This window comes from Pavona decussata, unplaced genomic scaffold (genome assembly GCF_977016875.1).
Source record: "Pavona decussata unplaced genomic scaffold, jaPavDecu1.1 SCAFFOLD_48, whole genome shotgun sequence".
Lineage (NCBI taxonomy): Eukaryota > Metazoa > Cnidaria > Anthozoa > Scleractinia > Agariciidae > Pavona > Pavona decussata.
Window position 1 is genome coordinate 209342 of NW_028145470.1, and position 16008 is coordinate 225349.

A 16008-nucleotide genomic window follows, 5' to 3' on the forward strand; every position below is an offset into this window, starting at 1 on the left:
AGCAAGTCAGACTGTGAGCTTGTAGCACAGTCACTGAATTATCCTAACCACAAAATCAATGAAGAAGCTTTTTGTTACCTCACTGAAATACCTAAAAGCTGTTTTAATGGAGCATGACTGTGTAATTCCCTCTATCACTGATTACATTACACTAATAAGATTACAGCCTTGTGACCATGGCAACTCACTTTATCAAACTTATCAATCAAACAGACTCTTTTGTCAGCTAACAAAAGTGCCCAGCCTCAAGTGTCCATTCTTTAGTGAATGGGTGTCTTTGAACATACGCTGTCAATCCTACCACAGAGTAACCCTGCCCAGTAGTAGACACTGCCCTTTGAGCTGCTTTTTCAACATATTCCAGAAACTGAGATTTCGCTTTTCCCAGAATTCACCACATAGCAGGATGTTGATGGCACCATGGAGTTTGTGCAACCTAGAAAGACATTTTCAACAGAAGTTAGTGAACAAGAAAATCTTATGAGGCCAATGAACAATAATCACGAGTCAAAGAAGAGATATTAATTTGCACAGTTAACATAAATCTGTATTGAATTTGCATAAATTGTCACATACATGTATGGCATCAAAAATTTAATTAAACATGTCCAATTCAGATAAATTTACATAATTCACACAATTATCTCAACAAGGGAAACATAAATTTGCATAATTTAATTTCAGCAATATTATCTAGAATTTTGCATGATAATTTTTACACAATTCACAGGTAAAAAAAACCTTGCTGAATTTGCAGAAATTTGAAAGATCATTATGCAGGAACCTACAATGTAGAGAAGGAGGAGATGGAGCAACAAATATCACTTTCACAAAGTTGAATAACACACAAGTGACACCAGAAAAAAGATATCTTACTGATCAATAAAACATACACTATATTCTAACCTGGGTCTTTAGTGACTCCACCGAACATTGCAAGTGTTTAATGGCTCTTTTGATGTCTTCATAGCAATACATGGATGGGGCAATACTGTTAATAAGCTAAAAAAATGTGAAACAGAATGACGATACTTCAAACTGACAAATGTAAGACTACTAATTGCACAGGTAAAAGTTACATCTCTAGCCCAGTCATATAAGTGGATATTGAATTGATTACTGTTACACATGACTTCCTTGCCCAACCGGAAAGGGTTGGGAGCGTTGTTCAGTTGTTTATTCTTTTGCCCTATCCATCAACCATAATTACGACATTGTAAACAATACAGGGCGCCCCACTATAAAAACCTTATTTCCACTCTCATTCCCACCAGCCACCTCTCTCCTTGCACCCTCCTTCCTCTCTCCTAGTCCTCTACCTCCTCACTCCTTGTCCACATCCTCCTCTTCTGGTCCCTATCCTCTTCTCTACTCATCCCTACCCTGCTCTCTCTTGATCCCCATCCTGCTCTGTATCAATAAACCCACTCTCTTCTCTTCCAGTTCCCACCCCATTCATCTCCCTCTTCCTAAGACTCATCTCCTAGTCACAATCCTTCTCTCTCCTGGTTTCCATTCCATTGTTTTCCATTTTACGCCCCACATCTCCCGGTTTCCGGGTCTTTTATCTGGACTTCAACACTTAAATAAAGCCATTTATTTTTTATTTTATTCATGTTCTTTTATTCTGGCTCTGTTTAGGTAGGTCTCATGGTGATGATACCAATGGCAACCTTACAGTTTCTGCTGACAACTTATCTGCACTGGACAGTTGTTACAGGAGTACCGTGTTCTGGAGGCTCAACTGACATAAGGGGTGAACTTGGCTGGCCATTGTTAGAGAAATGGGACAACAACACAAGGTGATAATGATGTTTAAAGTAATTTTATCCTTTACACCTACTATTTCAGCTATTTGTCTGATATGTTCACTTTTAACAAAGCTCTCAACAATTACAGCCTTCAGTTAATGTGTAGCTGGAACTTCTTGGAAGTTGAAAAATGTAGTGTTTTGAGTGTGGCTCATGATTGAGTGCTTTGTTTGAGAAACAAAATGTCTGCCCATATTAACAGATGTCCAAGTGTACCGAACATAAATAACAATATATGAATGAACTGCCATTTAATACAGTCATGTAGGATCATTTGATCCCAGTCAAGTATAATGTCTTGTTGAACGATATAACCAGCTCCCTAAAATACATAAATTCTTGTTCTTGTACTGAGTGAATAAACATAGTAAATCTACTATAAAAATTCTTTTAACAATAAAAATTGCATTTACTACACTGTACAAAAAATGTTTGACTCTGCAGAGCACCAAGTGCTAAAATAGAGCCCACTGGCCTCTGTAGTCAGCCCACTACAGTATTTTCTGTGCTACTCTGTTCTTCCCAAGTGCTTTCAGTGCTTTTGATAATTCACTGAGTGTTACTGAATTTCCACGATCAACCCAAACCATCAACATTTGAAAAGCTTTTTCTTTCACGCTGGGGTATTGTATATTGTCAATCTGTATTTCTTCAATGTTAGCATTGGGAATTTTTAATTTGCGTCCAAGGTGCTTCCAAAATGTAACAATCTCACTGGAAAGGTCACCAAGCAACTCCTCTGAGGGCATTTTTTCACTTTCCTCCTGTAACACCTTTGCCCTTTTGGCAGGGGGTTCATCTGCAAAACAAAAATAATGACTCATGTAAACAATCACACAAAATTTTAAAAACAAAACACTTGAAAGGCACAGTATCTAAGACTAATTGGGACAGTGAGTTTATCCAGAAAAATCCACACACCCCACCAGATGGCACCCTTTTTGACCACCCGCCTCCCCCTTTGCCCAGATATCCTGGACGACTAGATCCCCCTCAACCCAGATTTCCTAGGTAAATGACTCCCCCCCCCCCCTCCCCTCCACCACTACCCACACCCCCGCTCACGCCCAAATTGCCCAAATTTCCAATGATTTTAAGCCCTAAGTTTAGCTTGCAATCAATGGAAAAGACATAAAATTCCACTGATTTAGAAAATCCTCTTTTGAAAGTTTTGAAAACTTTGGCAAATATTGCAATAAATCAGCTGTGAAACAATGAAAACACTATAACACATGTATGTAAAATACATATTCTCTTAAAAATGAAAAGTAAGGAATGTATATAGTTTGAAAGACTACTTTTTTAAATGTGAAGAGTTCTTCAAAGTCATTTCAAAAGGTTGAGTTTATGGTTAAAAATGACCCCTGAGGAAGAACCTTTAGCTCAAGTCCTGTCCTACTGATTCATACCCATTCATGTAAAATGCATGGAATACATGTTATTCAAGAAGCAGTATGTGTGTTAATTAATTGCACAAATAATATTATTGTCCTGCAAAGGATACAAGGAAATCAAGGCTTGTATCAAAATTTTAAAACAAGGGAAAATGTGATGGAAAACAAACAAGCAAACACGAAAATGTTATAATATTTTTGGAAATGCAAATTTGCACAACTCTTGAATGCAAGGCTTAATCTGCTTATTGAGAATTTTGGTATTTTTAACATACATACCTTCAAATCTTTCCTTGTCTTGACTGTCAGAAAAACCAAAAGACGGTTGTGTATCTGGGGAAAAAGTGGTGTACAATTTAATGTATGGGGCATCCATAAATGAACATAGTGTCCACGGTTGGTGTGAATAAGGTAATAGAGTCTTAAAAGACTAACCCATTGAGTTCAGCTGGATCTGACATGTTTTCCAGTTTGTTAGCTTGAAGATACTCACTCACCACCATATTTGTTTGCACTTGCATAAGTTCAGCAGGTTCCCTTTTGAACGGCAAATCATTCATGCACGTTGAAGTTGAAAAGTGAAAGTTGTATATAAAAACAATTGAACAAACATGGCAAATGACAGGTTTTGAATGGCGCTGCGATAAACAATGTCTCATTTTGAAACTTCAATGTTAAGTGCATTGTGAAAGTCCCATGTTGGAAATGTTGAACTCCAATGTCGCATTGTGAAACTCTGATGTTTAATCACGGAGACCAAAGATGAAAATGTGATCCAACCATCACAACCAGAAGTCGAATTGTGAAGGAACATAGTGTCATAAGAGTGGTGAGGAAGCCTTAGGAACAACCATAGGGCTTCTAGAATAAGGCATCCTCATTTTTCCCCTTTGTATGGCACAGAGTTTTAGCAAAACATTTACAAGAATCTTCTTTGCAGGAAGGTATATTAAAAAATAAAACTTTATCGAACTGTCTAGCTTTTTGACGTGTATTTTGCAAACACTGAAGATCCTTCTGTGTAAGTCTGGCCACATTAACCAGCCAAAAAAAATAACCCCAAAACACTGGTTCAATAACATCTGTGTCAATTTTGGTTCAGTACAGGGGAACAATTCATGGCAAAGTTTTAAGCACAAATGAGATCAAAAGCTATAAAGAGACAGTAACATTCTACATATCACAGCAGAGAAAAGTAAAGATCAAAGAAGGAAAATAACATACAAGTTCCACTGCTCAGATGCATCAGTACTTCACTGCACAGGGTTCCTTTGTTGTAGCTTAACTCCTCACTTCCCTTGTGATGTATGGCTACCAGCCTCAGTCCCACAGTGGTAAGCACAGGGGACCCAGACGAGCCTGTGTCAGTATCTGCTTTGTAATAAACAAATGGCCGTTCAACATGAAGTATCTTCTCTTGGCTGTACTCCTTGGGTCTGCCCTTGGGGTGTTGGAAAATAAAAATCCCATCTTCTTTGTTCAGTTCAGGCTCTGTTTCCATCACTATTGGCTGTATGTTGTGCTGTAAATTGTCAATATCTTGCTTATAGATACCAACAAATGTGTAATCAAGATCCTGGAAATAGAAAAAAAAAGGGCATTCAAATTGTCTGCACCTTAAAGTTGTCACAATAACAATAAATTGAAATGCATTTAAACTGAAAAGCTAATAAAATCTCATTATGACATAATTACACCTGACATGACTTAAAATTAAAAAGATATAAGACATATATTAAGTAAATAATTAAATCTAAGTCTTAACAAATCAGTAAAATTTGGACTCCCTTCAATGTATGGTCACAAAGAGACCTCTCATTGTATACATGTAGAAAGATAACAATTGCTAAGACTCTGGGTCTGTTGAAACTCATCTTTTCAAGTACTAATGTATACTCACACTGTCACATGTCATTGATATAAACAATAGTAAGTAAGTAAGTAAGTAAGTAAGTAAGTAAGTGAACTTTATTTAGACAGGGTGGCCCAATCAGCTACAGGGCTGTTATCCTGAGGGGCCCTGTATACACCTAAAATAATTATTATTATGGTATGAGAAAAAAATTACAATATATATGACTCAAACACTTTTGGGTTAAAATATCATAGGATAGAAAAAATAAATAAAAAAATTTGCGCACTAAGAAAAAAATCTATGCAAAATCGTGTTTCATCATTAGTCGCTTAAAAGCCTCCAAGGACGCTGCCCATTTGTATGTTTCAGGTAACGAATTAAATAAAATCGCTCCGGAGTATCTAAAAGTTCTCTTCCCGAGGCTAAGTTTGGGTCTTGAAGGATGAATGTCTTCACGCCGACGTGTATTGTAACTATGGAAACTGTGGTTTCTATTTAAATAATCAGAAAGATACTGGGGCACTAAATTAATTTCTAATTTTATTTGGAAATGACAAGAAACCAATAGAAAATGTGATAGGTAGTTTAATTTGCTCAGAGGAAAAGGGTGGTTTAAAATCTACCAGAATTTGAGACTACAGACTGTGAAATCTTTGCTCAGTGCTTGAGCTCAGAGGATGTGCAAGGGTGTGGAAGATCAGCAGATGCTAATCCCATTGTTTTATCTCAACATGTTTGGAGGATCTTTTATTTTTGACTTAAATGAAAAACATGCATGGATTGGGTTGCAATTTGCTAGGCTCTCAAAAAACTGTCCACTTCTCACAACAGCTAATGCCCATGAATAACAATCCATGCATAGTTTCACAACTATTTGCTGATGTATGGGACAGTGACACGTTTCTTGAAGCTGTCTTTTTTTTTTTTTTTTTCGCATACCCCATCCTATATCATTTCATTCGACCTAAGTCCTAAGCCAGCTTATTAGGGAGTACCAGGTGCATATTGAGTATGACTGGACTTTCAAGTTTGAAACCAGTCATGTTCCTAGGGCTCTCGCTCTTTCCTGTTACTTAATAGTAAATGAGGAGATTCTAGAAACATGATTGGTGTAACAGGTGATATCTAAAGCACACGACTAGATCTAAAAAGTGTACTCATGAATACTGAAATTTTATAGGGCTGTTTACACACAACTTTTGGTGCAACTTTGGTTGTGCTTCATTGCATTTTTTTTTTCACCTGAGGCTACAACTTCAAAACGTACATGTAAACCAGCTGTGATTTCAGTGTACCGTATTTACCCGTGTATAATGCGCGCCCATGTATAATACGCACCCCAATTTTGGACCATGTTTTGGAAGAAAATAAAAATAAGACAACTCGAAACGAAGGTTAAATCATATGGATATAAATTTATTCTATGAACGAGCAAAGTACCGGTAACCCGAGTTTACAATAATGTTTAGCAATGCCGCTATCGGTAATTATGACAGCCTAATTACAATTCTATTTACAAAATCTACTGTGAAAAAATACGAAATTACTTAGCTACAACAATAATAATTAATTCCTAGAACTAATGTTTGTGTTGTGATGTTAGCTGTCTTAATAGCACAGTTTATGCAATGAACAGTGTAAAACTTGTTTTTTGATTAGTGTAGCAGAGTTTGTGAGAAGAGTATAGATGCATAAATGACGCCATCAAGTGGTGTGACTGATGCACGTGATCAGAGTCCAGAGTCCAGCCAGTGACTGGTCAACAAAGTTTAGCAAACTGTTTTTGCGAGTTATGGACAAGCATAGGCAGCTTTTCGCAGGAAAAGAAAACTGTCCGATGAAAAATTGGACAAAGACCATTGCAAGTGACCTCAACCAGGTTAAAAAAGCTAGAATTTTGTTGTGATGTGAAAAGGAATGAAATATTTTTTTTTATTATTATTTGTCCATTATATTATAAATACAATCAAATAGAATCTCATGTCTGCTAACGTAGATATAATGGCTGGAGATCTTAGCAAGCTCAATGAGCTTTTCTATGAAGATCCCCTTATTCTAGCTTAGAATAATTACAGGGAAGATGGTGATTTATTTTAATTCTAGATAGATTACTTCTAATACTTGCTTTGTCCTAAAACAAAACTAAAAACCTAATAACCTAAGACTTTGATTTTGCACATAAGCCTTTGCACTTCTCATAAAAGAATTATAACCTTGTAATGGTTTCAATTCAATTGGTAAATTATTCCAAATATGCGCCCCCCCCCCCCCCCCTATATTTTAGTGAAAATTTCCCACAAATTAGTCCTTTTGTAATCAATATATACATTTGATATTTGTCTAAATATGTGGCGGATTTAAAAATCCGGTATTGACAAGTACTCGATCACAAATCACAGTGAAACGACTGGTATGCTGTAATATTTTGGGGTCAGATATTCCTTCTGGAATAAAGGCTAGTTTTGAAAATATTGCTAGTTAAATTCTTTCATATTCTATTCTAATTTGGAGGATCACAATTGCGTGTGTGTAGTAGTCTAAAAGTTTGCTTGAAAGTTTTTGACTTGGCTCAGTCAATGTGATGCTCGCTTACAAAATGTGGTCAAATGTCTTGGTTATTGTATAAGACAAATAGATTTCATTTTGCGGTGTGTCTGTACTCTGACAACCCACAGGGAACAGCGATAAGAACATCAGTCATGCTACTTGCTCGTAGTGTACTTCTTTGTTCTTACCATGTTTTGACATCATCTGTGTGTTATCAGAGTACAGATGCATAGCAAAATGGAATCTACTTGTTAAATGCTTTCTGCAAAAATTATCCTGCAAATTTGCATTCAGTTTCAAACGTGCGTGTCCAAAAACCCTGCCATCATGTTCAAATTGCCACTAGTTTACCTACCCAATTTACAACTGCAACTTGAGCATGATAAAAGTTGCAACTAAGTGGGAAAACTTCGCACGTGTGATTGAACCTTAAAGGTGCCTATTGTTTATCGCATTCGACATAGAAAGAATGCACTCCCAATTGCATTTGGAGTTGAGATTATGTGGGACATTCAACAAATCTTGATTGAATGGATCTTGGGATGTGTATCTGGCAACCCCTGCAGATTTTGCAGTTGCAGATGGCATCATCATCAACTTGGCAAAGGAGAGAGAGCTTGGGGTTGAGATCACCGAACGCACTCCCTAATCCTTGATTATTACTAGTTTTTATAAAATAGCCAGGGTCAAGCAAGCACTGTGATTGGTCAAACTGGGTTCTTTATAACTCCACAATGCACGAAGCATACGTATGGTGCGTGCATTATAATTGAAGGTCCGAGGCCATAACCGCCTTATGTCGAATTTTAGCGCGGCTTTCGATTTCGCACGGATTTGTCCGAATTTTGGCTCTCCCTGGCTTGGAATTTTACAATCGTGGACAAAACTCCTTGAGAAAACCAAACACGAACAGAACAAAAACCACTTGCTTACTTCTCCCTCCCACCCCCTCCCCCTATGCAATGAGAACCGAACACAGACAGCCAAAAAACCACTCACTTACTGTTTCTCCCTTCATAATTCTACAACTGTTACTTCTCCCTTCCCCCCTCCCCCTTATGCAATGTTGATGTGGAAAGTGATGCTTGCCAGGAAACTGTTCGTGACCCAAAAGACAACATTGAGTCAGGGGGAGGGGGAGGGGGAGGGGTATTTGGTAGTTTGCTTGTCTACAAGTGAACGCGCTTGGAAAGCAAATTTTTTATAGGTTTTGTCCACGTCAGACTCGTTTTCCAAATTATCGGTAGGCTAAAAGTTTCCACTGTCCACGAGCCGTGTTAAGTCGCACCAGTTGTTGTTTCTATAAGTAACGTTTGAGATGATATCATGGTTTGCTTTTGCGGGTTGTAACAAGCCCAAAATAGATCAAGGCAGTCGGGATAAACAACTTGCGTATCGTACTGGCTAGTTGGTTTCGCTTTTGTTTGGTGAAGTTTGTAAACGCACCGACATCTATGGATCTCTTGAAAGGTTATGAAATTGAGGAATGCAGTTCACAGGAACTGGCGGAAATGTTGTCCAAAGAATCCTTCCTTGGTAGTGATGACTGCCGTGATGAATTTTTCAATTCGATTATCAAATCCCGCGGGAGCATTAGAGACAAATCCCGCTATGTGCAAGGTGTTTTGCAAGCCTTAGTTGTGGTTTGCCAGGCTTGAAATTCGGTATGTAACGATTAACTTGACAATTTCAAGGCAATGATTCAATAAAAGTACGATTAACATAGATTTTCAACGGTTAACACCGACTGCCCGTAAAAAAGAATAGATAGTCTTTACCTTTTAATAGAACTGCCGTTAATCGTTGTTAATCGTTGTTAATCGTTGAAATGGCTACATGTCTTCCTGTTAATCGTGTAGAATGCTAGTATTTTGCGTTATGAAGAGTGATATGTCGACAAACGGGACAAAGCTGGATTTTACGCCAGGAAATGGACACATTTTCTCTTGGAGGATGTAACTGTTTACATTTCGGACATTCCTGTCACGTACGTAGTAGTTTGTAACAGAATCAAATAAAAGCGTGACAGCATTCCTTTCGTTCCTCCCGCGAACAACACCGCTTTCGTGTGCCGTGTTTCAAAGACAACGAGTGTATATTGAATACAAGTATTTAATCCTCAGTGCATTGTCCTTTTGGTCATCCAGTGTCTATAATGTTACCGATATATCTTTACAAGATGGTAAAATTTCTCAATAGCATTAATACGAAACACAAAGCGGCGTGAAAAAATACTGGACAATGGTTTTCAATCCCATTGCAGTTGACATGCAAAAGTTTGCACAAATCCGAGCTACATCGAAAAACGGGCTGAAATTCGACATAAGGCGGTTATGCTCCCAGCCCTTCAATTGTACATACGCACGGAGCACACGTCAGATTTTTTTCCTGTGAAAAATCTGAGAAATTCAGAGACAGAATGCGCTGTCACTCCAACGATTCGCAAAAAACAGTCTCTTGTACTGATGCTTCCAGACTTTTAATTAACTTCAACTTGTCTCTCAACACCTTAAAACTTAAACTTGACTTGGAGTTAACTTCTTGAATTGCTTACGATGTGACGAAAAATTTAAACAGTTTGACCTTTTACTTGATTGCGCGCGCTGTCGCGTGCCCTGTCGTGATCGTGTCGTGATCGGCAAGAGCGCGCGCTATTAAATTATGCGTTATCTCGTGTAGGGAGAAACTTGATGTTAATTCATTAAAATTCGCACTTGTCTGAGGAGTTGCAATTGTTTATATTTAATAAAAGAAATAAAAAACTTGTTCCTCGTACATTGTTGAGTTACATAAGCACTTGGGAATTTTTAAGAAGACTCGAGAAGTACAGAGAGGCACTCGCCGTCTGCACTTCTCTCGTGTTCTTAAAAATTCCCGCGTGCTTATATAACTCAACAATGCACTCGGCGCGTTTTTTATTTCTTTAATAAATTGACTTCACCATGCACATTCATTTGAGATATACTTAGTATATGCGTCACCAACCTTGTTAGTTCTAAACATTACATCAGGTCTTAATTTGATCTTTACTCCACCAGTCGAGTCTTCATAACCAAACGTGGCGCTAGCATTTTCGGCTTCATAATGTGAACCTAACACGTGGTTGTTCGTAAAGACTCCATAGACATCAGAACCTTGCAAACTTAGCTTGGAATAAAATCCACTCCCTCGCCTGGAATCGATCAACACAAACACACAACTGTAATCTTGGCGTAAGGTCCAGAACAAATCGTATTCAGCCAGGTGCCCATAGTGCAGTGTAAAACCAATTATAAGCAACAGCAAGTTTAATCATAGTGACAAAGAGCGAAACTTACTTGAGTCGTTCTCTGTTGGATCGTTGATCTCTGATTGTCGTCTCAATGTAGCACACCGCTCGCACACGATCAAAAAGGGTTTGAACCCTTTGTAGGCCATCACCATCGCTAATTATAACCTCCTGTCTCTCCATACTGGTTATGCAACTCTTTTCAAGGTACGAATAACCTCAAAAATGCATTAAAAGTGAAAGTACTAACTTGTTTATGTCTCCACGCCATTTTCATGTAAATCTCCCGCGCCAGCTGTCTATGTTCAGTCCTACGCGTCCACTGAGGTTAGAGCTGGGCCCGGTGAGGCCCGGTGTGCGTGAGATCGGTGGGTGAGGTGGAGCGGGAGGAGGTGGGGTGGAGTGGGGTGAAGGTGTTCCGTAAGCACTACCCCCTCGTAGTTTACTTTTAGGAAATGAATTTTATGGTTCATATTCCCGTTGGATTTGCTGATAATTTTTTAAAATTCAAAAGATGCGATTTAAGTGGCTGGTTCATCCAATTGCAAAAATAGGAAGATAAGCTGCTTATCTGTATCTTGGCTCCCATCCCCTGCTCCCGTCGAGCAGTCCAGTTCGTTGATTTGACAAGGAACTGACCAAATCAATCAACCAGTCACTCTGCTTTGACTAAAGCGCAGTCGGTTGTCACATGCGATGTGTTGTAGATTAAGATTGCGAGGTGTATAACCGAAGTCTGAGCTACCCGCGGAGTCTAGAGATTTTTTTTATATCGGATGCAAAAATATCTGTAATTTGTGTCCAATTATTCTATTCTACGTGAACAAGTAATCTTTACCAAAAAAAAAAAAAACAGCAACAACAACAACAAACAAAAAACACATAAAAAACACACACACAAAAATGTGGAGCCTCGTTTCTGTTGATTAGCACTCAGTATTACTGTTACCCGGCCTCTTCAATTTACGTTTGAATGAGCTATTCTTCAGTGGCTGTTGGAAACTTGACTGCAGCTGATGAGGACGTTACACCCTAACAAGCCGAATCGATTCTGTAGTTCAGCGTTTATTGACGGCTATTTCTTTCACAAATTTGACTTTATTAAATTTCCTTAACACAAACATGTCGATCACAAATATGCATTATCAACAGATATCCCAACTCTCCCAGATAAGTGAAAACGAATCTCCCGCTGTCCTGTTCGGGTCACTAGCTAGTAGCAGTTGTAACTTCTATTTCTCCCTAGCTCCCTCCCCAATTACACCTGCTACGCATGCTAAGTCTCCGGAATAAATGCGACTTTTACTGAATCATTTATTTACACATGACAATCTAACAGTCATGGTACGAAAATTTCGGTCATGGTTCATCTTGGTGCATTCTGTTCCATTTTCCACCGAATCTGTTGCAGACAAGATTAACAGAAACCAAAGAAAACTGAGTTTTGCAAGAAGGGAGGGTGGGGACAATTTCCTTAAGGGGGGAGGGGGGAGGATTGATTTGGATTGACGCAAATCTAAAAGCCAATCAGAGAAGCGTCCTGAGTCACGTGGAAATCAGATGACGCGGGTGCGCGCCAGTGGCGGGAATTCTCAACTTCAGTAAGATTTTCCAAGGAGGTAAACAAGACAACATGGCTTTTCGAGCAGCGGAAAAAAGCAACATTTTCAACTATTTCCCTCCATTTACAGACACTTTTACTTCAAAAAATGTAATTTGAAATTTTTAAAAATCAATGGTGTTTTTTCTTTCAGAAGAAAACTTGTCGCGCTTGGTAAGTGAACAGACAAACATAATTTATATGTTACGCTTGTCACATGTTACGCTGTTATTATGGTCAGGAATGCGAAGTTTAAAAAGCTTTCGAATATCTTTGGCTCCATCCTAACCAATCTTTATACAATTTTTATCTTCAGAAATCATTGGAGTCTCATGGATGTTGTTGAAATGCTCGCAATTGAATGAAGAATATTTAAACATTGAATTCGTGTGTCGGTGAAACAGTCACACCAACCGCTACAACGCAAAGGTAAGCTTTTGTACCTGTAAACTTTGGTACGAATTTCCAATGATGTTTTCACATTGATTTTTTTCTTAATTTTTACGAGGTTTGTATTTCATTCACAGTTGGCAGAACTCATTGGCTAAAGTTGTAGGACTCGATTACAAGGCGAATTTCAACCCGGGCTGAAATTTTAGCCCGGCTGCGGGGCTTGAAATTTCGTTGCGATTGTATGATGAATTTAATACGTGGGTAAATGAAAATCAGGCGGACGAAGCAGTTTCAGTGAAACCACATTGATTTCACATTCCTAAGTTCACTCATTTATCACTGGATGAAATATGATTCATTAACGTAACATGAGGTTTTTCAGCCCGGTTTGAGCTAATCGGGCTGTAACTCTTACCCCGGGCTGAGTTTCGACTCACGGCTGGAACTATCCCCATGTAATTACAATCTCTTTTATTTGTAGGCTGAAATTCGCCATGTAATCGAGCCTTTGCCGAATTTTTTTTGCGAAAACTGCGAAATCACTCCATCAATCTATCAATGCTCTTTTTTGGTACAAATAGATTGCTTGTTTCTGGCATTACTGTTAAGAGCTTCTGGGCACTGCTAGTAATTCTCAGGTTATCTTGTGTTATGTGAATAAGCTGAAAAGCTGAGAGCGCTCTCTGACCGCCAAACTGCGCGAAATCCTGTGTTTGGTGAGAGAATCGCACGTCATCTTATGAGAAAAAGAACCTGCTATTCATAGAAAGACTTGCCATTAATACAATCATCAAATCACCCCTATGCTATGGGGCGGGTTGTTCGAAAGCCGATTAACGCTAATCTACGGTTAAAAGTGAATCGAGGTTTTCATCTCACTCTTTAAAAGTGATTTTAAAGCCTAATTTCAAGCTTAAGGTAAAGAAAAGTGAGAGTCAAAACTGAGGGCCCAAACTATTTTGGAAGAATCTTTATTGATTAGTTATTAAACTGGAATCAAAGTTCACGTTAATCCAGGATTAGCTTAATCGGGCTTCAAACAACTGGGCCATGGGCTTTAACTTTCTATTTATTTCGTTAAGGATATTACAGGGTCTTACGGATAGATTAAAAAATTCCCGGGACCGATAATCATTATTCGAACTCTCCATACAACAAACGTGTCGTTTTAATCTAGTGCTTAAAACATTAGATTTTAGATGAACTGGATTTCAAATGGGTTTTCAAAGAGTATAAATTTTTTTTAATTAAAACGCAAAATTGACGAACGGGGAACGGCAACGGCTACTTGTCCAAATATGGGCATAAGATACAGCGAGCTCAGTATCTGCAAAAAAAAATGCCTCGAACAAAAAGTACCAAACGGCGCTGTAGTGTTTATTAATGATGATGTGATGTTGTACGTTCAAGTAGGCGGTAAGTCATACGAGTTTTTCATGGACATGCCTTGAATTGCCGTCCCTTTCAAAAACAACCTTTCTTTCACCAAGTTGAGTAAGACTAAGTTGGATTTTCTCTTGGACACTTAGTGGCATCGTCTGATCTTTGTTTGCAAGGCAAACAAATGCTTTGGGAAACGTGTCCCTGACAGGAATAACAATACGGCCAGATGGCGTGGAAATAACACGTTTCCCGCGAATTCGTCGAAGACCTTGTCTGGCCACCGGATGGCGGCACAAAGCCAAAGAAGGCTCTATGCTCATGTTAGACATTAGTTTGCCTGTTTGCGAGGTTTGTGTAACTCTATCACATGATTACAATTACTGCGCAACATTTATAAGCTTTCTTGCGTATTGTTGTAAAACGTCTTTGGCGCTAGCATCCTCCGAGTTCATATTTGGGGCCGCCATTGCAGCTTCGAGCTTCGAGTGCTGCTTGGTAACCGTGCTGCTTCGAGTGGGGAATGAGATCGAGAAAAGCGCGCGTGGGGTCTTAGGATATTGTTGAAATAAGAACATACTCAAAATGCAAGCACACTCAAAATGAGAGCACTCTCGAAATGGGGACGGACTCAAAATGGGAACTGGCTGGCTGAAAATGAGAATACACTCTGACTTAGAGCACACTCAAAATGAGAACGCATTCAAAATGGACGCACATACGCAAAATGAGAACGGCCTCAGAATGGCAACACTCAAAATGACAAAGCAGTCGGCTATTAAAATACAAGACAACAGTCAAAATACAGGAAACCCCTCAATAAATTTTACTAGACTAATTTTGACACACATCAACCGCCATAGTTCAGAAGCTCCACCTGTTAGAGGAACGCAAGGAACAAGCAACAAATGAAGGATTTTGCAAATTTGAGACAGTCATTCAGACAGTAAGGAGAGACCCCGAGGAACAAATCCCATCGCATGATGGTCTAAGAGAATTTATACATTTTTCTGCAACGGATTGTACAAACCCCTTCATTGTTTTCTTTGAGTGGTTTTAATAATTTTCTTAATTTCTTTTAGTGACTTAAGACTTTTTCTTGATTGTGTCACTAGTTCCAACCCTTTATTAATTTCTGTGTGTGATTTCAACACCTTTCCTGTTTTCTGTCAGTTATTTCACACACCCTGCCCCACCCCTTTTTTTCGGGAGTGACTGAAGGCTAGCTTGCGAGACCGAACCTCTTTTGTGCGAGCCGGAACAATTTTTCTTGAGCCTGTGATATACCGAGCTTAACATATCAAAAAATGGACATAATACCCCCCTTTTGTTATCTTCATTACATGTGGTCTGCATACGTTCTGTAAATATGAACGGTGAAGCATTCTTTATTCTCTTGATTCGAAGCGGATCCGATGAAACTTCACAACCGAGCCACAAATCTGTCAGTGGTTTCAATTCCTTTCTTAGTTTCTCTCAATGGGTTCAAGCCCTTTATTCGTTTCTGTCACTTTTTTTTTTCAACTCCTTTTATTTCTTTTCAGTGCTTGCAACCCCTGTCTTGATTTGTGTCAGTAGATTCAATCGTTTCGTAGGTTTTGTGTCAGTGGTTTCAACTCCTTCCTTGATTTCTGTCAGTACTTTCAATCGTTTTCTTGATTTCTGTTAAACCCTTTTTGGTTGATTTCAGTGGTTTCAACCGTTTTGCTTGTTTCTATCACTGGTGTCAATCGTTTTCTTGGTTTATGGCAGTGGTTTTT

At 38.7% G+C, this 16008-nt stretch overlaps 1 protein-coding gene across 1 annotated transcript; it reads right to left on the reverse strand.

Moving 5' to 3' along the window:
* Positions 1 to 1809: 1809 nt before the first annotated feature.
* Positions 1810 to 11170, reverse strand: LOC146481622 (uncharacterized). The gene is made up of 5 exons (XM_085107672.1): positions 10925 to 11170; positions 10593 to 10779; positions 4430 to 4781; positions 3485 to 3538; positions 1810 to 2610 (listed from the first exon to the last, which is right to left on the reverse strand). The coding sequence occupies exons 1-5, from the start codon at positions 11056 to 11058 to the stop codon at positions 2303 to 2305; spliced, it is 1035 nt and encodes a 344-aa protein (XP_084963798.1). The 5' UTR covers positions 11059 to 11170; the 3' UTR covers positions 1810 to 2302.
* Positions 11171 to 16008: the final 4838 nt, after the last annotated feature.